We start from the raw sequence: 21,699 nt of genomic DNA on the forward strand, positions 1-21,699 counted from the left end.
AAGATGCATCATTGGATGCTTGTGAGCCGGTCAGTCTGCAAGTTGAGAATGAAATACACTATCGAACACTGAAAGGATGATCTGCAAACATCGAGCTAATTTTGGATTTTCATGGTTGGTGAGTCATGCCCACGTGGCACCTGAGTCTATTTCAGCGAACAAAGCCCAACCACCTCTCGATGCCGTTCCGATTTATCCGCTTTTGCTTTCGAGATTTCAATCTTATCACTCTCCTCCATCTCTGTCATTATCCTGATCCCAATCCAAGTCACTGGGTCAACACCTACGATGAGTAGATCTCAGCTGGCCATAAGAGATGCCCTCAGAGCCTCATCATCCTCATTGGGCAAAGCAGGTCCCTCAAGATCTATCGTCCCTTTACCTAAACGAATCCCTTCTCAGGCTCACTCGATATGTCCAATCCACCAACATCATCGGTACTCGACCGCAACATCCAGCACTGGTAGTAGTAGCAGCAATACCAGTACCTCCGGAATAATACAGAAACCTCAACCTCATCAACATCCAGCATTCGAATCTCTCTCTCAGGAATTATCCTCCTCCCAGCCATGTTTCGGTGCGAGAGGAGACGAGGTTGAATTGTTGACTTCGCCGCAGATGTTTTACGCGAGACTGATAGAGATGATCAAGAGGGCTAAGAGGAGGGTTTTGATTAGTAGTTTGTACATCGGGGCAGAGGAGGGGGAGCTTGTGAGTTTCCGCCTCTTACTATCTTTCGATCTGCACATACAATACCCTTGTAATGAATGTGTAGTATTTCCTGATCTCACCGATGACTATGAGATTACATGGTCTATAGTGATAGAAATATAGTGCTAACTTCGCTATATATACTACAGGTCGAATCAATACGTCAAGCCCTAACCAACAATCCGCAGTTGCGTACAGTATTCATACTAGATTACCATCGGTCTACCCGACTTTCCCGTAATTCCTCTTCATCGTCATTACCACCATCCACCGCACACCTTCTACTGCCCCTTGTGGAGGCTTTTCCAGACAGGTGCGAAGTCTGGTTATACCGTTCACCGAAACTACGAGGGTTGATGGAGAAGATCGTACCGGAGCGGTATGATGAGGGGTGGGGAACGTGGCATGGGAAGTGGTATGGCGTAGATGATGAGGTATTGATAAGTGGGTGAGTGATTTTTCCTTTTCTTATGACCATCAGAGGATCTATTCCCACAGCTTGCAAGCATCGACAAAGGAAGAGAAGGGTAAAAGAAGCCAGTATTGACTCAGTTGTCTTGCTACTACAGAGCCAACCTTGCCTCGTCGTATTTTACGAATCGACAAGATCGATATATCCACTTCAAATCCAACCCCTCGCTCTTATCATACCTCTCATCCCTTACCCGACTATTCACCCAATACTCCTACCTCCTCCATCACTCACCACCAGCACACATCTCCCCAACCTATACCGTCCCATTACCTAACCCCACTTCCTCTCCCTCATCCTCTAATGCATCTCGAGCATCACTAATATGGCCCAGTGCTTCCATCCATCCTCGCCGGTTCTCCACCCACGCCCTAGCGACACTCACGGCATTCCAGAACTCGTGGAAATCGTCCAATGCAAATAGGTCAAGGAGGGTGGATATAGATACATGGTTTTGGCCTGTCATCCAATCCGGTGTATTGGGTTTGAAAGAGGAAGAGAGGAATCTAGTGAAAGTGTGGAATGCCATTCAGAAGAGCTATGAGAGTGATGAGGAGGGGAGTAAGGTGAGGGTGGACTTGACATCTGGGTATTTCGGGTTGTACAAGGAGTATAAGAGGTTGGTATTGGATAGTCCGGCTAGTACGGGAGTTATTGCTGCTAGTCCGAAGGTGAGCTCATATTTTTTACCATCATAAAAATGCCATTGTAGAGCTGACTCTCTTGACGGATCTAGGCCAATGGGTTTTACGGCTCGAAGGGGTTTTCCCGACTGATACCTGAGGGATATACATTACTAGAAAGTAGATTCCACAGAGAGGCTGTCAGGAGGGGACGAGCGTGGGATGAAGAGAAAGGTGAGGGTGTGAAATTGAGGGAATGGGAGAAGAAAGGTTGGACATATCATTCTAAGGGTGAGTCGAATTTTCTCACCATATATCTTATGATGTGCCAGAAGCAGACATCAAGATCATATGACCATCCTCATCTGTCATATTAATGTGATACTCACACTCCCTTCAATGCGGACATAGGAATATGGCTATCCCCCACCTCCTCATCAACAAACTCAAATCCTTTCCTAACGTTCATAGGTTCTTCCAACCTCTCCACCAGATCATTAACGTTAGATACAGAGTTATCCTTGATCATGATGACTTCTTCTCCCACCTTGCGCAAATCACTGGGTCAAGAGGTAAAGACTATAAATAAGGATTCAAAGTATGTGGGCGAGGAGACGTGGAATAGCGAGGAGAGGAAGGTGAGCTGGTTGGCTTGGGTGTTGGTCGCGCTGGGTGTGGAGGGGATGTTATAGCCTCTGGACGGGAGGTGAGGATGTGGTACATACGTATACACATAGATCAAATATTTGCATAGATATAGATATCCTGCATTATATACCTGGTTATGATCTGCAACAGTCCCCATGCATCTGTAATGTACTCAAGTTATACCGCTCGTGCTCTGTGAATGATGTATGCCATACATGCACTTCAGTACTGGTATACAAATGACGAGCCAAGCCTAAAAAAGCACAGTCGATGATTATATGTACTACCGCCACACTGCGCAGAGCATGTTCTAGCAACAAATGTATGAGCAACGGGATTATCCGGCATACAACTATGACGCAACTCCACTCACAGACAGAGATAACACAGCATCTACCTGAAAAAGTACTCGTCTCGTTATCTCGATATCTCTTCCTGCTTCATCTCTCAATCATCTATCAAAGACATAACAACCTATCCACATCACTTTACTCAACCCACTCTATCCATATTAACATACCACACACAATGGCTCAACCATCCGAATCAGCCGCCAACCCCATCGTCCCTGCCCCTGCGCCAGCTCCAACACTGGGCGCATCAACTTCCTCTCCAATCACCGCCACCACTGCAGCCTCATCAGGATACACCATCCATGTCAGCGGACTAGCAACTGAAACTACCGAAGACAAGTTACATGATTTCTTCTCTTTCTGTGGGAAATTGATCTCTGTCAAGAAGACCGGCAATGAGGCGGATATCACTTTTGAGAAATTGAGTGCTATGAGGACTAGTTTGTGGGTTCTTTTACCTCTTCGCTTTCTCTCTCTTTACTTAATGTCATAGCCGATCTGCTTCGGTGTGGTGTAGGTAGATGGAATGGTGCTAATGCTTTTTGACCTTGTACAGGATGCTCAACGGTGGTACTGTGAGTGTTTTGTCATCCATATCCGTCTTATCTGAAGACTCCCCTTCCCATTCGTCCATCGCACCCTCACTCCACAACCCTGAAAAGGACGTATGCTAAACCTGCTTGTCCACCACGCAGCTCGACGGAGCCCACCTTGAAGTCACCTCAGCCTCCGACGCCGAGCCCAAGACCGCCTCGGTCCTCCCTACCGGCGCTACCGGGTCGACAGCCATTGGAGCCACTGATTCGCCAATCGGCCAAGAAGACAAGCCAAGAGTGAGTCAAATCCAGCTCTGAGGCCTCCATCTTCGGCAATACCAGAAAATGAAGCTGATCGTTCTGGATCCTATGCAGGCCGCCATCGTAGCTGAGTACCTCGCTCATGGATACGTTCTCGGTGATAACATCATCCAAAAAGCTATTGACATCGACAGTGAGTTCCTTTTTCATATAACAAAGTCGTCCATCTTCTCATCGATCCATGTATAAATTCTGTTGGTAAGAACTTTTGCTGATAAGTTATGATATGTGTATCAGACAAACAAGGCATCTCATCCCGATTCCTCCAATTCTTCAACTCCCTCGACCAAAACATCGGTAACAAGGTAGTAGGCGAGAACAAGACCGTCTCAGGCAAGATCAACGAAACCGCCGCCGCGGGAGTAGCCAAAGCCAGAGAAGTAGATCAACATAGAGGTTTCTCAGCTAGATTGCACGATTACTATGCTAGAATCTTCAACAACCCTTCTGTACAAAAGTGGGTTTCTCAGTCTCTCCACTTCCCCTCGATTTTCTCTCTCTCGATGGTCGAAAGTTGATTTATGTATTTGCGGCGCTAACGTAGGCCCCGTGATAGGATCGTGCAATTCTACACTACCACTCAAAAACAGGTTTTGGACGTACATGAGGAAGCTAAGCGAATTGCCGTGAGTGGTTTCCCCTCTCCTTCTGCCTCCTGCTTCGGAAATCCATGTCATGAGAGCATCTTGCTGATTTGACTTTATCCCACTACAGGAGGAGAAGAAACAACATGCTACCCCCATCCCTCCCGTGAACGCCACCGCTGACGAGCCAGGAGCTGGTGCCGGTATCACCACTGCTCAGGCTCCTGCCACTGGTGCCCCCGCTCCTGGCGCTGTTGCCCTTGGTCCTTAGATGTGACGTCGTTCTTTGTGTGAGAAGGAAAGGACAGGAAAGGAGTAGGATACAGCGATACCTTGATATTATACACCGTACACCGTAGTGTAGTGATTGTAGAGTGAATGGAAATCTCTTATGCAGTTGTCAATCTAATTGATATATCTCTGGCTGAGCGGAGATTGATTAACCCGAATTGACTTTATCGAGCCGTGACATGAGATATCCAAGAGTATACATGTAAACATATATATACGAACACATGAGATATGAAAAATCTAGGCTATATCTCAAGCCATTAACCCCGCAGTCCCAGAGTAGTCCTGATCGAGTTATCCTCCCTTCTCCTTCTAGATGAAGAGAGAAAGTTTTGTTGTGAGATAAAAGAGGACGTCACCAAATTGCACTAAAGCCTGTTTGTATATCGGGGCTGTTAAAGCACTTCTCCATAACATAAAGGAGACTTTCAACCTTGATCCTCTTGAAGGAAAGGTCGAAAACTTCGATATAAGGCTACCCCACCATTCCCATACCAAGTCCAATTCATCCAATTATACCCTCCACGCGGGCGAGCGACGCTTCTACGGGCTTCTCACGGACGAGCCGCGAGAGAAAGGGAGAGGACGCATTTCTGGTCGGGAATTGCTTGGTCGAATTAACGCAAGGATCCGCTAAGATCGGTCAGACACCGCTCCTCGCGAAGAGGAGAGGTGAAAGGGGGGTTGAAATTCCAGGACCTTGGCCCGCTCGCGAGTGGGGATGGTATTGGCTATAATAAATAGAAGAGATGAGTCAGCATTGGGTGATACGGAGATGGATAGGGGAAGGGTGTTGGTTGAGGTTGAGAGGATTGAAAAGTACAACTCACCTAGCCAGTCCATCGGTTCGTAACGAGCATTGTGACCTTGGAGCTGCGAGTCAAAGCACAAGAAAGATCAGCTCAGCGGCGTCTCCATGATTCCATGAATGGCTCCTTCCTGGTCGACAGTCGTAGGTACATTCTCACTTACCTGCGGGGGGTTTCTTAGAGAAAAGAAAGAAAGAGAGAGAGAGAAGCAGAACCCAAATTCTGAAATCTCAAAATCAAGAAACCCAAATTACACGTTGAGGAATGCGACTCGACCACGAGGCATTGAGCAATTACGGGAATATGCGGCGTTATGACACATATCCACCAGAGAGAGTTAATTACGTAATGGTTTGACTCCATCCCATTGTTGTGCTCCACGTGGTAATTGACGCAAACTCAACCAACAGCTAGTACCTATGAGCCATTGTACGGTAGTTTGAAAGAAGCGGCCTCTCAACAGTTCAACAAGAGATATCCTCCAGAAATATTCATGTCTAAGTCCTTCTCCTGCAGTAACATTTACCTCTACACTAATACGAAAAAGAACCAAGATCACACCTCGCTCTCCTTCCTGAAAAAGCCTCTCCTCAGCTGAAAACACTACAACATACTTTTAGATGTATTTGAAATCGCCTAAGAGCAGGATACTTGAATGTAGCGCCAGCTGAATTGATCCTGCATTATGCTATCAAGAGGTGCGGATACGAGTAGCCCTCATGTTTGTATGTATAGTTATCTAATCTCGCTCTGTAGCACAGGTACATACTCGTAATTGCCGCATCTCTCCCTAAAAAGACTCGTCGATCATTTAATGGCTCGTGGTCCAGGCACGGGTCGATCATCTCAACTTGGCCAATGAGAATGAGAAACCTACAAGCTATAAATAAAGTTATCCTTTGTTCTTGAGATGGCGGTAAGTAGTCAAGGTATCTTGGCGACAGTAGTGAGAGCATGAGAAGGATGGGAGCTGGGTCACCCATTATCTTGGAAGTTACGTATATATACACGTATCATCCTTGCACGAAATCTCCCTTCTCACACACCACTAATCTCCCGATACGGACCATTGTAATAACAGAAGACAACCCATGATCATGTTCTCACTCAAATCGTTACTCGCTGCTTGCCTCTTGGCTTCGACGACATTTGCTCATTTCACTCTTGACTATCCGGTGAGTGGTCGTGCCTATGCCATCAATAAGTTTACGACTGGGATTACCTGACTGATGTGTAACTTCCGCCAAAGACTTCAAGAGGGTTTGACGATGATAACGAGCCCCAAGTGAGTTGAACATCGTAACTGCACCTCACAGTACAGGCCATAGACACTAATGCATACTTTGGGATGATAATAGTATTGCGGTGGTTTCCCAAATGTAGCGTCACCAAGACAACCTTTCTCATTAGGTCAAGGTCCAAGTGAGTGGTCCATACCCACCCCTCGCATCACTCCAGATATAGCTTGACTTGAGTATATTGAATATTGCAAACACATACTGATCCCTTTCTCATCTTACTACCCTCAGTCAGGATCGACTCGCACCACAATCTCGCAACTGTCGTAGCATTCATCTCGACCTCTTCCAACCCTACCTCATTTAACGATTTCAACACTACCTCCAACGGGACCAGTATCCCCTTGGCTACACCGATCTTCCAGGTGAAACAGGGGGAGTATTGCTTTAATGTCGATTTGGGCGGGTTGGGTGTGGGGCTGAGTAATGGTAGTGAGGTGACTCTTCAGGTACAATACGATGGAGTGAGTGTTCTGCTGCCGATTCATAGCGTCTGATTCCATCGACCTTCTAGTATGAGGATTTTTCCACGTCTTGAAGTATCCTCCACTCCATATTTTCCACCCTGCTCGCCTCTCAATGCCCCTCAATAGCCCTTCTCGTCCATCTCCGTATCCTTGTGTCTCATGCAAAAGTACCTGACTGATCATCTCTTCAACCCCAGGGCGACGGAAACCTCTATCAATGTACCGACCTCATCCTTATCGAAGGATACTCCATCCCATCCAACGAAACATGTACCAACGACGCGTCCCTTTCCAACGCTACTGCATCTTCCACAACTTCATCAGCGTCTGGAGCATCGACCAGCGCAGCCTCGCCCTCTGCCTCTGCGTCGGGGTCTTCCGGATCATCTAGCGGCGCGTTTGCCAGAGTTGAGCTTGCTAGTGTGGGATTGATTGGATCTTTGGTCGGGATGGCTGGTTTGATGTTGTTGTAGATGAGCGACGTTGAGTATGGGTGTGCGTTTTCGGTTGAAGGTTGGGTCAGTGTTCGATAGATCGAAAAAGGTCGAAGAATATGTTAGAAGTGTTTATAATCACGTTCGAGTCAATCGTTAACATGCATCCACGATAATGATGACGCCATCTGTTTTCGTCAGACGACATCCCGATTGCTTAGTGACATACGTACAGCTTTCGCATCGTGCGAGACGAGGCAAATTGGTCAACTTGAAACAGAAAAAGGCAAGCTTGTGAACCACTTTCTCACGTTCGGTTCCACCAGCAGTCGGTTTACAAACTGCGTATCCCATCTTGAACTATTCCAGATGTGTGCCGAATGGTCTCATCGACGTATGAACGTTGTCTATGCTCATCTTCGTTAGCATATGCATCCATCAAACATGTTCGACCCCTCGCATACGGTCCGTCGAACGTGTACTCGACTTGAGACAATCCATGTCGGACTGTGGAGCTGCGAACTGCGAATGACTTGGGTGAATTTGGAATCATTTAGAGTCCCAACCTTCATCTTCTATGTTTTTTTGGAAATTTGGAATTGATGGGTTCTCCATGGTCAAGTACGGTATTTGGGAATCGATCTTTTGGTGTGATACGGAGTTTCAATATGGAATAACTTGTGCGGATGAAGGACCACGTAATTAGGCGACTAACTCTCGAGCTTCATAAAAGTCTGTGAAAGTGTGGGTTTAGATATAAATAGAAGATATCTTCGAACGTGCGTTAAATACCACGACAAAACCATCCTATCAGTCATTTTCACTCGCCGATATGAGTTTCGTATGCATGTTGTATGTGCTGTGAGTTACAACTGTCCGGCTGTTCTATTTTTAGAACCCCTGAACCACATGGGTGAAAGAGGCGGGTCCTTACCTCACACGACTGGGTACGAGTAATCTCAACTTGGGAATCCCGAAATTTCACAAGCAGGCACTTGTAACGTACTGATCGACGTGCAGTTCTATATTTGGAACTCGCATTTTGCAGTTCGATCTTACATACTTGTATATAAGAAGACGAACGTGCGATAAATCATGAAGATTCGAGTAATCTGGTTCATCCATCTACTTGATTTTCTCATCCAGACTGATCTCCATTGACACACATCTCACCATAACGGTCGTGACCCAGTCTGTATAGGATGACATGATCTATTTATAATTCCACCAAGTCAAGAACGTTCTTGGCTTGTCGATGGATGATGTATGATTCGTCGAACATGCATGACTCCACTGACAGCTTTCATCTCAAAGCGGACGGATTGAATTTTTCGGCTCTCTACGAGGTATATGGGACATTATATAATACTATGTTTAAATTCTGTGCGATACTCAGTACCCATCAATCGATAGTAGTACATCCTCCAATAAGACTAAAAACTTGTGTGGACTAACACGCATACAAGATGTCACAACAATTCGAAGTTGAGAAAGCTCGAGCTGAAGCAGTCGTCTCTGCCGGTGAGAGACGACGAGCAGCCCTCGCCGAAGTGGACGAGGCGAAATTCTCATGGTTCCATGCCAAGGCTTGTATTGTTGCTGGTGAGTCGTCCTGCCCTCTCGATATCTATACCGTCTTAGTGGCAGAAAGCTGATGTCATCTTGTGTATCATTAGGTGTCGGATTCTTCACCGACGCGTACGATATCTTCTCCATCTCCATCGCTGCGACTATGATCGGGTACGTGTACCACAACGGAGGATCGAACACCACGAACCAAGATCTGGGTATCAAGGTGGCTCATTCGATCGGTACCTTCTTTGGTCAGTTGTTATTTGGATGGTTGGCCGATCATGTTGGAAGAAAGAGGATGTACGGTATTGAGTTGGTGAGTCATCCTGATCAGGCTAGACATTGCAACTTTTCGTGAAAATCCAGTGCTAATGTAAGTTGAACCCTTTGTAGATGATCATCATCGTCGGTACTCTCGGTCAGGCTGTTGCTGGTCACGCTGCAGGTATCAGCATCTACGGTGTGATGATTATGTGGAGATTCATCATGGGTATGGGTATTGGAGGTGAGCTCATGCGTCTTCTTCAATCATGACATTGATTTTGTGCTGAATAACTTGTATTTCCAGGTGACTACCCCCTCTCAGCTGTCATCACCTCCGAGTTCGCCGCCCGACGAATCAGAGGTAGAATGATGACTGCCGTGTTCGCCTCTCAAGGATGGGGTAACTGTGAGTGGTGTTGCTCTCATTTGAGAAGACATCAGCTGATATGAGATCCTAAACGTTGTGCTGTAGTGGCCTCCGCCATTGTTTCCGTGATCTGTGTTACCGCCTTCAAATCCCAGATCCACTCCCAACCATTGACCAACATGAAGGCCGTCGACCAAGTCTGGCGACTCATCATCGGTATCGGCTGTGTCCCAGCAACTGTCGCCCTATACTTCCGACTGACCATCCCCGAGACACCCCGATACACCATGGACATCGAGCGCAACATCAAGCAAGCCTCTCAGGACGTCGATACCTACCTTACCTCAGGTACATACGTTACCGACCCGATCCACAATAACGAGCGAGCCGAGTTGCCTAAAGCCTCTTGGCCCGACTTCATCAGACATTTCGGTCAATGGCAGAATGGAAAGGTCCTATTGGGTACTGCGTGGTCATGGTTCGCCCTTGATATTGCATTCTACGGATTGGGTCTGAACTCAACCACTATCCTCACTACCATCGGATTCGGAAGTTCCACTGCCCTGCCCACGAAACAGGAGAACATCTACCAGACTCTTCACAACGCCGCAGTTGGAAATATCATCTTGGCTGTTGGAGGTCTTATTCCAGGATATTACTTCTCCTTCCTCCTCATTGACTCCTGGGGACGAAAACCAATCCAATTCATGGGTTTCTCCATCTTGACGGCCATCTTCGTAGTTATGGGATTCGGGTACGACAAGATCCTCTCCACCGGATCAGGGAAGAAAGCCTTCGTATTCTTATACTGCATGGCCAACTTGTTCCAGAACTTCGGTCCAAACACTACCACCTTCGTTATCCCAGGTGAAGCCTTCCCCACACGATACAGATCAACAGCCCACGGTATATCCGCTGCGTCTGGTAAACTCGGTGCGATCGTCGCACAAGTTGGATTCTCAAGATTGATCAACATCGGTGGTAAAAACAAGTTCCTCAAGCATATCTTGGAGATCTTCGCGCTCTTCATGTTGACTGGTATCTTCTCGACGATGCTGCTGCCCGAGACTAAGGGTAGGACATTAGAGGATCTATCTCAGGAGAGTCAGGACCACTTCGTACAGGACACGAACGTTGGTACGGCGACTTTACAGAAGCGGAGTGGAAGTGAGACGCATTCTGATGAGGAGGATCCAAGGTTGGCTGCTCAGGCTTAAGTCATAGTTTTGCCTTGAAACGAAAATGATCAGTTATGATCTTGATTTTATAGACTCATTTAAAGAACCTTCGTCCCCATGTCCTCATCCTTCATCGCCAATTTTCGCATTTCACTCAATCGTTCAGTACCTTGATATATCAACTTGCTTCGTTCAATTATAATGTGCTTGACACCTCTATATTTACATTTATACTTTAGTCCGATGGCATGAATTCATCCAGGATGATATCTCATCATGTACGCTAGCTATGCAAGCTCATGAACAACGTACACAACCATTTCGCCACCATAAGATCTATATTGACGACATCATCTCTGCCATGTTGAAGTGTAGTTCTCAATCCGCACAACCGACTTGAGGGGTGACAAACCCGCGGGTACAAACGGAATGCTGGCCGATCACTAGGTATATATCGAGATAGCTAATTATCTTGCTGAGATACACTTCAATTTCCGTGCATATTCATTTACCTCTTCAAGATTCGACCACCATATAAACAAGATTGTACAATATACAGAACACCGAGGTAACAAGATAAAGCTGGAAGATAAAATTGATAAAGGGGTAAATTCAAGGACATTCCGTATTTCAAGACAAAACAAAAAGCAAAACACAGTAAACCACAGATAACCCAGACATCCTCAGAAGTAATTCAAAAGGAGAAACATCCTTCTTGTAATAACACAGATCCAATAGTCTAAATCACACAGATCTAACCCTCCCTAGCGACCGATTCGACAGCCTCAGTGAAGATCGTCATAGCTCTATCCATCTCTTCTTCGCTGACAGTCAAAGCAGGGATGAACCTGATAGTATCGAACGCGGACGTGGTGAGAACCATCAAGTCCTTGTTCAAACAGTACTCTTGTACCCTCTTTCCGATGTTCTTAGGTACGCTCTTCCCCTCAGGTAATCCCTCGAGAGTACATTCGTCGGCGGTGTTTCTGAATTCCACAGCAGTCATGAGACCCATTCCTCTAACATCAGCAATGAGGTGTTTGGTCTTCTCGTCGCTTGCCAGCTTGTTGAGGACCTTGTATAATTGTTTGGATCGAACTTCGACGTTTCGACCGATCTCTCCTGATTGATAGACTTCCTGGGCGGCCACACCGGCAGCACAGGCCACGGCATTACCGGAGTATGTACCTCCCATTGAGCCGACGTCGAGTTTACCCATGATCTCCTTGTTCGAGGCGATACCTGAGATGGGGAATCCGTTGGCCACTCCCTTGGCAAAGACGAGGATATCAGGTCGGAGCTCTGGGACGATCTGTTCGATGGCGAAGTAGGATCCGGTTCGGAAGAAACCTGATTGCACTTCGTCGATCACGAGGAGGATGCCGTGTTTGTCGCATACTTCTCGGAGGTGTCGGAGGAAAGCGGGTGGGACGGGGACGTATCCACTGTTCATCATACACTCAATCAGCTCCACGTTCGTGCGACGGTCATCAATCTCAGGACTTAGGTGGGTTCACCACTCACCCTTCTCCTTGGACTGGCTCGATAAAGATGGCAGCTACGTCCTTAGGGTTGACCTGTTGTCTGAGGATCAAGTCGAGTTGGTGTTGAGCCAAACGGACGAGTTCCTCCTCGGAGGTAGAAGGGTTAACACCGAGTTGGTGCCAGTATGGGAAGGCAGAAGAGAAGACACCGGGCTAGCGGATTATCGTTATATCAGCTTTGCGTGTTCTCTGATGATCAATTACAAATATGACTTGAGATGGTGTGATTGACATCAGGCATCCTTTGATGGGAGTCTAGGCCCAATTCCTATGAGCGAAGAGAAGACACGACTCACCATCAAAGGACCAGTACCCTGTGTGTAGATAGGTTTAGATCTAGTCAAAGCACCTGAACCCATCGTTCTACCGTGGTAAGCACCCGAGAAGACAATCATGTTTTGTCTGCCGGTGGCTTGTCTGGCGACCTTGATAGCCGCCTCGATGGCCTCTGAACCAGAGTTCCAGAAGAAGAATTGGTCAAGGGACTCGTGGGGCATGGCTGGGAGGAGTCGGTCGATGAGTTGAAGGTAGGGGGCGTGGAAGGAGATGGAGCATTGCAGGTGAACGAGCTGGTTGACTTGCTCGGCGGCTGCTCGGGAGACGTGGGGGTGGCAGCTATTGAGGAATGGAGATGATCAGCCCTTATATGTGAATGGCGAGAAACGTTGTAGACAATAGGAATGGGCATGACTTTGTGCGGTAGGAGCATGCACTCACTGTCCAAGGTTGGTCACACCGATACCAGCAGTGAAGTCCAAGAGCTTCTTCCCGTCCGCAGTATACAGATCCAATCCTTCACCTTTGACAATCACATGATCTCTGATCCTACCGAGACCATGACAAACGTGATGTCGTCCAAACTCGGCCCACTGGGCGGCAGTCTTAACGGCAATAGGCATATCGTCTTGTTGAGGTTGTTGATCTTGAGCAAAAGCAGGGTTCGAGTTGATACTTGATGAAGAAGAGATGAAAGCCTTTCGAGCCGTGGTGGGAATTATAGGTTTTGATGATACTCGGGGGAGAGTGCGTAATGATGAAGAGAGGATTCGGGACATAATGGAGAGGAGATCTACCGAGAGGTGGGGGGAAAAAGATTGAAAGGATTATATATGTTATTTGAAAATCACCTAAGTATAGATAGACGACGAAGACCTCGTCTATTTTCCTGATGTAATGATGGCGATGGCGATAGATGGCCTTCTATTCCTACGGTAGTACTAACGAGTCTGTTATCCGTCCAAAAGGTCAAATAATTCAGTGAAATTTGACCTTTTCTTTCTGATTACCCTTTTGGATTGATCCGTATAGAACCGTGTAAACTTGTGATTCTCGTTTAGCTGAAAGGCTCAAAGAAGCGCAACACGTTCCAAAGGCGTAATCGAGGTAGAGTGTAGTGTGGAGTAAGTGACGATCAGGAGTACGATTGGAGTGTATGTGTATGCGCCTGCTCTCTTATCTTTTGATCCCATCAAACGCTAAACCCCTCTCCTCCCCCTCACTTCTCCCTCCACTCTCATCCGCCAAAAATAAATTAAACGCCCAATGGCAACACGAGCATTCACCTTGTACAGTAGAAGCGTCGGCTAACTCCTATGCATTCGCATAAAACCGACAAGACCTCGCTTGGAGGGATGGGGTCCGGTAGAATTCCGTAAAATACAAAATGCCTGTCTGACCTTTTTGGCCAAAATCGCCAATCCATCCAAAATTATCTGACCTTTTGAGAATTACGAAATGATTGTGCATCTGTCAATGGATCGCCGAACTCGTATCTTCTCTGATTCTCGCTTAACGCTTGGACATTTGATGCTGGACACTTGAATCCCGCGGTACCGGTACCGGTGATGACCAAGTTACTGATTGATCCCATCAACACGGATTGCACACATACACACACACACAGTGGTAGGATCAAAAAACACACCGCACAGTCTCTGCCGGGGCGCATCAATGTGATGACAGCAACACAACACGTTGTTTGATTGATTGGCTTGATTGATGCACACACTGAAGTGCCTGTCCCGTAGTGTATCATACGCAGAGAGAGCATACTAGTTTACATGTCGACTTACCACGATCTCTCAGAGCAGTGACCTTACTAGCGTAAACTTACTGTGAACTGGTCCATCAAGTAATGTCAACTGGCTGATCAATCAGTCAACCACTCTGCGGACCAAATCCTCGAGGTGAGGAGTTTTATGCGCAATTACATAGAATCAATCAATCATTCAATTGCACATCGAAACTTGCGTCGTCCTCTCCTTGATGGTGGAGATGTCCTCACCCGCAGGTGGTGGTGCTAAGACAATTACACCATGATGCGAGGCTCAGAAACCTTGTGCATGATCGGTGACATGCATTAGAGCGGTTACAAATCACCGTCACCATACATATATACGCATCGTGTTTGACTATCTACGTATCCACGCTTGCCGACCTATCTTTTTGATCTTGTTTTATCTTTTTGATTTCTTCTACAAGCCTCCATCGCCACCACAATTCACACGCATCAGGATGGAACTACAACTTCGCCAGCTCCTCCTCACCCAGCTGATCACCAGCGACCGCCCCAGCCATCTGCCCCTGCGCAATACTGACAGTGACATTAGCCGCCCCCGACCCGGAGTTGCCAGCCCAGAACAACCCCCTGACGGCAGTGCGAGGATCATCCCCCATTCTAGGTTGAACAGCCGGTCTGCCATCCGCAGAGGGAGGGGGTGGCGGGATCGTACCCCACGGTTGTAATTTACTACCCAACAGCTCCTCGGTGAGCAAGGGGGCGGAATGCTCGGATGGCGTGAATCGTTCGGGAAAGAGTAACATTGCTGGGACGGTTATGGTGCGGTCGTCGGTAAAGGTGACGATCAAGGTGGATTTGGATGGGTCTTCGTGGATCGATTGGATGGGAGTCGTGATGATTTGGTACCTATCAAAGCGTTCAATGTCAGCATGGTCTGGACTCATCACCCAAGCGTGTGAATCAAGATCGAAATAACGAGGAGATGAAGATCATCTACCCCTGTCGATCATTCCATGTTTGTCGAGACGGTTGAAAAGACATGTACACTCACCCCAATCGCTTGACCAAATCCAATTTCCCCTCCAATCCCGCATCTTTCCTTCCCTGTTCCGTCTCCACATCAAGACCATGAGTCAAGATGTACCTATCCGTGTGATTCAGGTTCTTCCATAGTCTCAGCATCGTTTCAACCAAATTCTTGTTCATATATGCATTAGGCTTTGTGAAGAGGAACGCAAAGGGGGCGTTTGCCGTCTCGGTGCCGTGGCAGAAGATACAATGGATGAGCCGTTTGCCCCATTGTTCTTGGACGCCTGGGAAGTTGAGTATCAGTCAGTGTGATTGGCGAATGGTAGGACAAATAGAAAAGCTGAATGAACTAATGATGCAAGAAGGGGGAATGATAATAACGTGGGGGCGACACACGTATTGAAATCCTAGTGAATGAAGCAATCAGACCTGAATTGACTTGACTCACCCTCGATATCAGGCAGATGATCCATCAGCCCCGTAGCCAACACGACCTTCCTAGCCCTCAACTTCCTCTGCTCATCATCCAGCGCCTCAAAGACCTGACCGTATCTCTCGTCATCCACCTTCTTAAGACTGGTGATCTTCCCATCAACAAACGTGAGCGTATCGCTATAAAGCGCCTCCAAATCGCTCTTCATCTTCTCCCTGAGATCCTTGGGATTGTTCCCCTCAAACCCTGCGATGGTGTGTGAATGCTCGACCATGGAGTTACGGTACAATCCCGAATCGTATAGGAGACAAGAACGTTTGAGTCGGGCAACGCTGGTTGCTGCTGATAGACCTGCTGGACCGCCTCCTATAATGAGGACATCGACGGATCTCACATTCATGGTGGGACGTGATATCTTGGTGAGGGATAGGCGAATAAGTGAAGGTAGTATGTTGAAAAGCTTCGATGTAATTCGGTTCGATCAAATAGCTTGGGATTACAGTGCTTTGTTGGAGAAGTGAAGAGATATGTGTTGTGCGTTAACATTCCTTTCGACCCGACCCCGTCCCCTTTATATACCTCTCTCCCTCTCTCTCCACTACCCATAGTTGATTAATCAGCTATCCCAATATCATGCACCACATCGGAAGACCGATGGTCCACAGCCCAAAGGACAAAGAACAAAGCTACTGTAGATGTGATAGTTGAAACACACTAAACCCACCGCTATAGGTAACATTCCTCTCCCAAACCTTTATCAAAATGGTAATTTCTCCGAAAGATCGCCCGTATCGGGGCCCGAACGGCGCCGTACGGTGCAGCCATTTCCATTTCCGGTGTAAGCCTTATACCATACAGGCATTCATTCCTCAGTACTCGTACCAAAAGGGAAAAGATATTCTTTGCATACGCCTCAGAGATAGGTTTGATAAGCATGAAAAACAACCTTATGCATGATCACTGAGAATTATCGTTATGATGTGACGATGTATTCTGCGAAGTTCCCCTTTTCTTATATACAACTCAAATTCATTTCTTAGGTAGATGACTAAATGCGGATATATACGATAGATCGACTGTTACTTCCTAAATGATACCTCCTTCCACGATAGAATTCGATCAATCCTGCTCAATCTAGTGATAGCCGAATTGCGAATCCCATATCAACTTCAGTTCTAGCCAAATGTACAATGAATATCTCCTTTGCGCGAGTTGCCAATCTCATGATTTGGTCACTACTTGTGATGTTTCTCCAAGAATTTCAGGACGTTCGAAGGGCTATGATTGATGAATGGAGTGTCATCAGTTACATTCATCGCTCAATATGTACGCAAGACGCAGGACGCAAGACGGGATAAACCTACTCATCAGCGGGTTTGACACCCAGGGCTATATCTACCAATACACCTGTACCCTTTTCGAAGATGAAGTGAGATCGTTTGGTGCTAATATTGGATTGTTCAGCCTCACGACTATGACAGTAACTGCGGTATAACATGGCTGTAAGGGGCTCACTCACTTGTTAGGCTGTACGAAAGCACCGAGTCTACAATCATTGTCAGCTTTCGATACACGATTGTGATTCCAGCCGCAATACTCAAAAGCAACTTACCTCTTGATCAACTTGCTCTCGGGATCACAAAGCAACTTATAAGTCAATTGTTTCTTGTTGATCCACTATAAACCCATGAGCTCATGAGATCAGCATCGAGCATGAATACCCTTCTTTCTTGTTCAGGCAGACAACGATGGACAACATAGTCATATAAAAATCTTGTGCCTACCTTCTGTTGAGCCTCTGATTTATCCTTTGATAATCCGTATATATCATATCCGAATTCCTTGATCTGATCGTTGATATCTCTATACCCACATGCTTGGGTAGTACATCCGGGAGTGTCGGCCTACATCAATCACGTATAGTCAGCGCAATCAATCGCACAGCCAAGATTGACAGAACGGACGATATCTCTTTATATACAGTATAAATCGAAAGACACTCCAGCATCTAGTAAAGTTGACACTCACCCTAGGATACAGAAACACCACCACGCCCTTATCTCCCGTCAAGGAGCTCACGTCCACATCATTCCCCTCGTTGTCCTTCAATGTGATCTTAGGCAACTTATCACCAAGTTTCAATGCTCCCTTGGACCCCGTATCGGGCTTAGCAGAAGCTGGAGCTTCCGCTTCTTTCTCCTCTTTCTTGGATTTGGAAGATTCCGAGTCCTTCTTGGCGTCCTCTTTCTTTGAGGTGGTAGTCTTAGACTTGGGTTCAGAAGTTTTGGCCTTCTTTGGATCAGTGGATTCACCATTCTCAACTGATCGCTGCGGTCACACACATCGTATCAGCTCTTGAGAAACCTGTTGTTTCTGAAGTACGTAGCTTGACATGTACTAACCTTCTTCGAGTTGACCTCTTTCTTGGAAGTTACTTTCGTTTCTTTCTTCTCACCATTGCCATTGGCAGCAGCAGCAGCAGATTTGGGTTGTTCCGCGATCCTTGCGGATCTTCTTGAAGAAGGCGGAGGGGGATTGGCGTTGGACGAGGGTTTGCTGGGTGCCATTGTGGTGTGTAGGAGATAGATGAGCAAGGACTGATCAGAGGGTATCACTGATATCACTTCGTGACAAGAAGGGCTGGTGAGGGGGATGCTATGGAGTAAGGGTTGATGGGATGTATATGGGCAGTATAGATACTCGTATACATATACACATGTGCCAGCCTCGTTTTCGTCATGTCATGTTGTGGTCATCCCGGGGACCCGATCAACAGGCACCAATTGCAATTGCGTGATGTGGCATTCATAGGTCATCATATTACGAATCAATCGTAATGAGCCCCGCTTCGAAGGTCGTGGTCATTTGTAATGAATTTGTAATGATTCGCCACCGGATCAGCCGACTCGTACTCGACGGACAACCGTAACTGTACGCGTATTGTAGTATACCAGCAGTTTAAACGGAATAAGCTCACCTGAGCGAATTTTCATGTTTCTACGTTCTTGGAAAAAAAGTTGAAATCAGGTCATCATCTTCTTCTCTTCTCCTTCTTTTTAGGTGTCGATATACTATCCATTGTATACACATATCATCTTATCACACCTCACCTCACATCCTTGCTTTGTCCCATTCAGGCACAAGTAAGTCTATGAACTTATCAAGAGCCGTGCATAAGCTAATGAACCCACACAGTGTGTGGTATTCTCGGTTTACTCCTCCATGATCCCTTGGCTACTCAAACCACTCTTGCTGGTACTGAGATGTGGGTGTGGTGTTGCCTCTGAGCTCGGAAAGATATACTAACAAAATTCTTTTTCAGTGCTGAGGGTCTTTCCCTTTTGCAACACCGGTATGTCCCCATTAGCCAGCCTGTCCAATCATTCAATGAATTGCTGACTTGATAATCCCCACAGAGGTCAAGATGCAGCCGGTATCGTCACCTGCGGGTCGGGTGGTAGATTCTACCAAGTCAAGGCGAACGGTATGGTTCGAGATGTCTTCGACGCTCCTGCCGTAGCTGGTCTGAAAGGTTGGATGGGTGTCGGTCATGGTGTGTCGTCATTCAGATCCCTTTGTCGCTGGTGAAACTGTCAACTAACTGCGTTGTAATTGCATAGTCCGATACCCGACTGCAGGAAGTTCCGCTCACGCCGAAGCACAACCTTTCTACGTCAACTCTCCATACGGTATCGTCTTTGCCCATGTAAGCTACCACAAACTCTCGAGGTATGGAGACCAAACAAGCTTATTAATCATCCATGATAGAACGGAAACATCGTCAACACCCCCTCTCTCCGACAATTCCTCGACGTAGACGCCCACAGACACATCAACACCGACTCCGACTCCGAGCTCCTCCTCAACATCTTAGCTAACAACCTGCAAAAAACCGGTAAATTCCGTATCAACGAGGAAGATATCTTCACCGCCATTGGAGATCTCACCAGGAGTTGTATCGGTGCATACGCCTGTGTCGCTATGATTGCTGGATTCGGGTTGATAGTATTCCGAGATCCAAATGGTATTAGGCCTGCTGGTATCGCCACCAGGAAGGGTGCAAGAGGAGGTACAGATTACTTGGTAGCTAGTGAAAGTGTCGTGGCCCAGGGATTGGGTTTTACGGAATGGGAGGACGTCAAAGCGGGTGAGCAGGCTTTCATTCGCATTCCAGCTGTCATTGGTCCTCCTACCTTGGACCTCATTCAATTTCGCCTGTATATCCTCGTACTCATGCTGATATCCTGTTTTGTTTTTTACTAATAGGCGAAGCAATCATCATCACCCGAAGCAACATCTCCCGACGACAAGTAGCCACCCCTCAAGCTTTTGCTCCAGATATCTTCGAGCACGTATACTTTGCCAGACCCGATTCCACCATTGATGGTATCTCGGTCTATCGATCAAGGATGAAGATGGGTGATCTGTTAGCTGAAACGGTCAAGAAGGAGTTGGCCAAGGCCAATTTGGAGATTGACGTGGTCATTCCCGTTCCTGATACTTCTAGGACAGCAGCTTTGAACTGTGCTCAAGCGCTCAACATCCCTTACAGGGAAGGTTTCGTCAAGAATAGATATGTGGGAAGAACTTTCATCATGCCTGGACAAACTCAACGGTATGTTTAACCCAGCTATCATCGAAGATGCACGATGAAGCTAACTTTGAATCTTGCACGTAGACGTAAAAACGTGAGAAGAAAGCTGAACGCTATGCCTGAGGAGTTTGCAGGAAAGACCGTGATGCTTGTAGATGGTGAGCTAGATCATTTGAGCCTACAGAAAACTAGCTGACTCCTCTTCCATGTCAGACTCCATTGTCCGAGGTACCACCTCCAAAGAGATCGTCCAGATGGCTAAAGATGTCGGTGCGAAGCGTGTGATCTTTGCTTCATGTGCTCCTCCCATCAGGTAAGTGGAGTGTTTTGACTACCATTCCAGCTGTGTTTTCGACGAACCGCCCTGCCCTAGACAGGCTCTTATCCGATTGCTGGTCGCTGACGGGGTCATCTCTTCATAGATACTCCAATGTATACGGTATCGACATGCCCTCGCCTCACGAGCTGATAGCCCACGGGCGAACCACCGAGGAAATCGCAGAGCACATCGGCGCGGATCTCGTGATCTACCAGACGTTAGAAGATCTAGTAGAATCATGTAGACAGTTCAACCCTTCCATCAAGCAATTCGACTGTTCAGTCTTCACTGGTGAATACGTTACCGGAGGAGTTGACGAGAGGTACTTGGAACATATCCAGAGATTGAGGAATGATAATGCCAAGGCTAAGAAGAATGCCCAAGCGGTGGAAGCTATCGAGGCGAACGAGGGGGGATGTAATGGGCCTATGAGTGAGTGCGGGTCTTTCAGGTGAAACCGATGTTGTGTTTATGAAAGAACGGTTGACTAATTATCTGATTGTTGCGCACACGTAGACGGCTCTGATGCTTTGATTGGAAGATCAGATTCGATCATGGGATTATCCAACCACTCACCCAAGATCGGTGCTACCAACATGCCGACGCCGAATGATACGATTGGTTTACACAACTCATGGTACGGCCAGTAGTATTCGGTCTAACTGAGAGGGAAAATATAAATTACAGAACCGCATTATTGTAATCTTACGTCCGGAGAGGAGTGACGAATCTCATAAAACACTTAAAAACGAGGAGTAATTCTGACGAGGACTGGAAAGGGATCCTCATTCATATTTCTTCCATAGGGTATAGGCATATGGTTCTGCATGTA

The 21,699-nt window shown here is 46.9% G+C and overlaps 8 protein-coding genes across 8 annotated transcripts; 5 read left to right on the plus strand and 3 right to left on the minus strand.

Annotated features, from left to right (window-relative positions):
• Window positions 1–288: 288 nt before the first annotated feature.
• I302_104204 (uncharacterized protein) lies at window positions 289–2,498 on the plus strand (the record flags this gene model as incomplete). Its single annotated transcript, XM_019189570.1, has 5 exons — window positions 289–711; window positions 861–1,159; window positions 1,281–1,854; window positions 1,920–2,097; window positions 2,218–2,498. The coding sequence occupies 5 exons, from the start codon at window positions 289–291 to the stop codon at window positions 2,496–2,498; spliced, it is 1,755 nt and encodes a 584-aa protein (XP_019049132.1).
• A 484-nt stretch (window positions 2,499–2,982) lies between these two features.
• I302_104205 (uncharacterized protein) lies at window positions 2,983–4,519 on the plus strand (the record flags this gene model as incomplete). The annotated part of the gene is made up of 7 exons (XM_065869826.1): window positions 2,983–3,251; window positions 3,364–3,382; window positions 3,503–3,640; window positions 3,719–3,797; window positions 3,902–4,121; window positions 4,221–4,290; window positions 4,379–4,519. 7 exons carry the CDS (start codon window positions 2,983–2,985, stop codon window positions 4,517–4,519), a joined length of 936 nt encoding a protein of 311 aa, XP_065725898.1.
• Window positions 4,520–6,445: 1,926 nt separating this feature from the next.
• On the plus strand, window positions 6,446–7,586 carry I302_104206 (uncharacterized protein; the record flags this gene model as incomplete). The annotated part of the gene is made up of 5 exons (XM_019189572.1): window positions 6,446–6,523; window positions 6,598–6,633; window positions 6,707–6,770; window positions 6,878–7,110; window positions 7,311–7,586. 5 exons carry the CDS (start codon window positions 6,446–6,448, stop codon window positions 7,584–7,586), a joined length of 687 nt encoding a protein of 228 aa, XP_019049134.1.
• Window positions 7,587–9,013: 1,427 nt separating this feature from the next.
• On the plus strand, window positions 9,014–10,967 carry I302_104207 (phosphate:H+ symporter; the record flags this gene model as incomplete). The annotated part of the gene is made up of 5 exons (XM_019189573.1): window positions 9,014–9,149; window positions 9,224–9,435; window positions 9,513–9,624; window positions 9,688–9,789; window positions 9,856–10,967. 5 exons carry the CDS (start codon window positions 9,014–9,016, stop codon window positions 10,965–10,967), a joined length of 1,674 nt encoding a protein of 557 aa, XP_019049135.1.
• Window positions 10,968–11,682: 715 nt separating this feature from the next.
• Window positions 11,683–13,527, minus strand: I302_104208 (4-aminobutyrate transaminase; the record flags this gene model as incomplete). Its single annotated transcript, XM_019189574.1, has 4 exons — window positions 11,683–12,373; window positions 12,453–12,625; window positions 12,769–13,087; window positions 13,190–13,527. The coding sequence occupies 4 exons, from the start codon at window positions 13,525–13,527 to the stop codon at window positions 11,683–11,685; spliced, it is 1,521 nt and encodes a 506-aa protein (XP_019049136.1).
• Window positions 13,528–14,992: 1,465 nt separating this feature from the next.
• I302_104209 (uncharacterized protein) lies at window positions 14,993–16,354 on the minus strand (the record flags this gene model as incomplete). Its single annotated transcript, XM_019189575.1, has 3 exons — window positions 14,993–15,398; window positions 15,544–15,805; window positions 15,970–16,354. The coding sequence occupies 3 exons, from the start codon at window positions 16,352–16,354 to the stop codon at window positions 14,993–14,995; spliced, it is 1,053 nt and encodes a 350-aa protein (XP_019049137.1).
• An 835-nt stretch (window positions 16,355–17,189) lies between these two features.
• On the minus strand, window positions 17,190–18,521 carry I302_104210 (uncharacterized protein; the record flags this gene model as incomplete). Its single annotated transcript, XM_019189576.2, has 7 exons — window positions 17,190–17,232; window positions 17,319–17,399; window positions 17,474–17,500; window positions 17,567–17,631; window positions 17,739–17,858; window positions 17,983–18,282; window positions 18,357–18,521. The coding sequence occupies 7 exons, from the start codon at window positions 18,519–18,521 to the stop codon at window positions 17,190–17,192; spliced, it is 801 nt and encodes a 266-aa protein (XP_019049138.2).
• A 269-nt stretch (window positions 18,522–18,790) lies between these two features.
• Window positions 18,791–21,517, plus strand: I302_104211 (amidophosphoribosyltransferase; the record flags this gene model as incomplete). The annotated part of the gene is made up of 11 exons (XM_019189577.1): window positions 18,791–18,821; window positions 19,150–19,219; window positions 19,277–19,306; window positions 19,371–19,507; window positions 19,575–19,660; window positions 19,723–20,101; window positions 20,221–20,569; window positions 20,633–20,706; window positions 20,762–20,861; window positions 20,971–21,299; window positions 21,384–21,517. 11 exons carry the CDS (start codon window positions 18,791–18,793, stop codon window positions 21,515–21,517), a joined length of 1,719 nt encoding a protein of 572 aa, XP_019049139.1.
• Between the last annotated feature and the right edge of the window lie 182 nt (window positions 21,518–21,699).

This window comes from Kwoniella bestiolae, chromosome 2, assembly GCF_000512585.2.
Source record: "Kwoniella bestiolae CBS 10118 chromosome 2, complete sequence".
Lineage (NCBI taxonomy): Eukaryota > Fungi > Basidiomycota > Tremellomycetes > Tremellales > Cryptococcaceae > Kwoniella > Kwoniella bestiolae.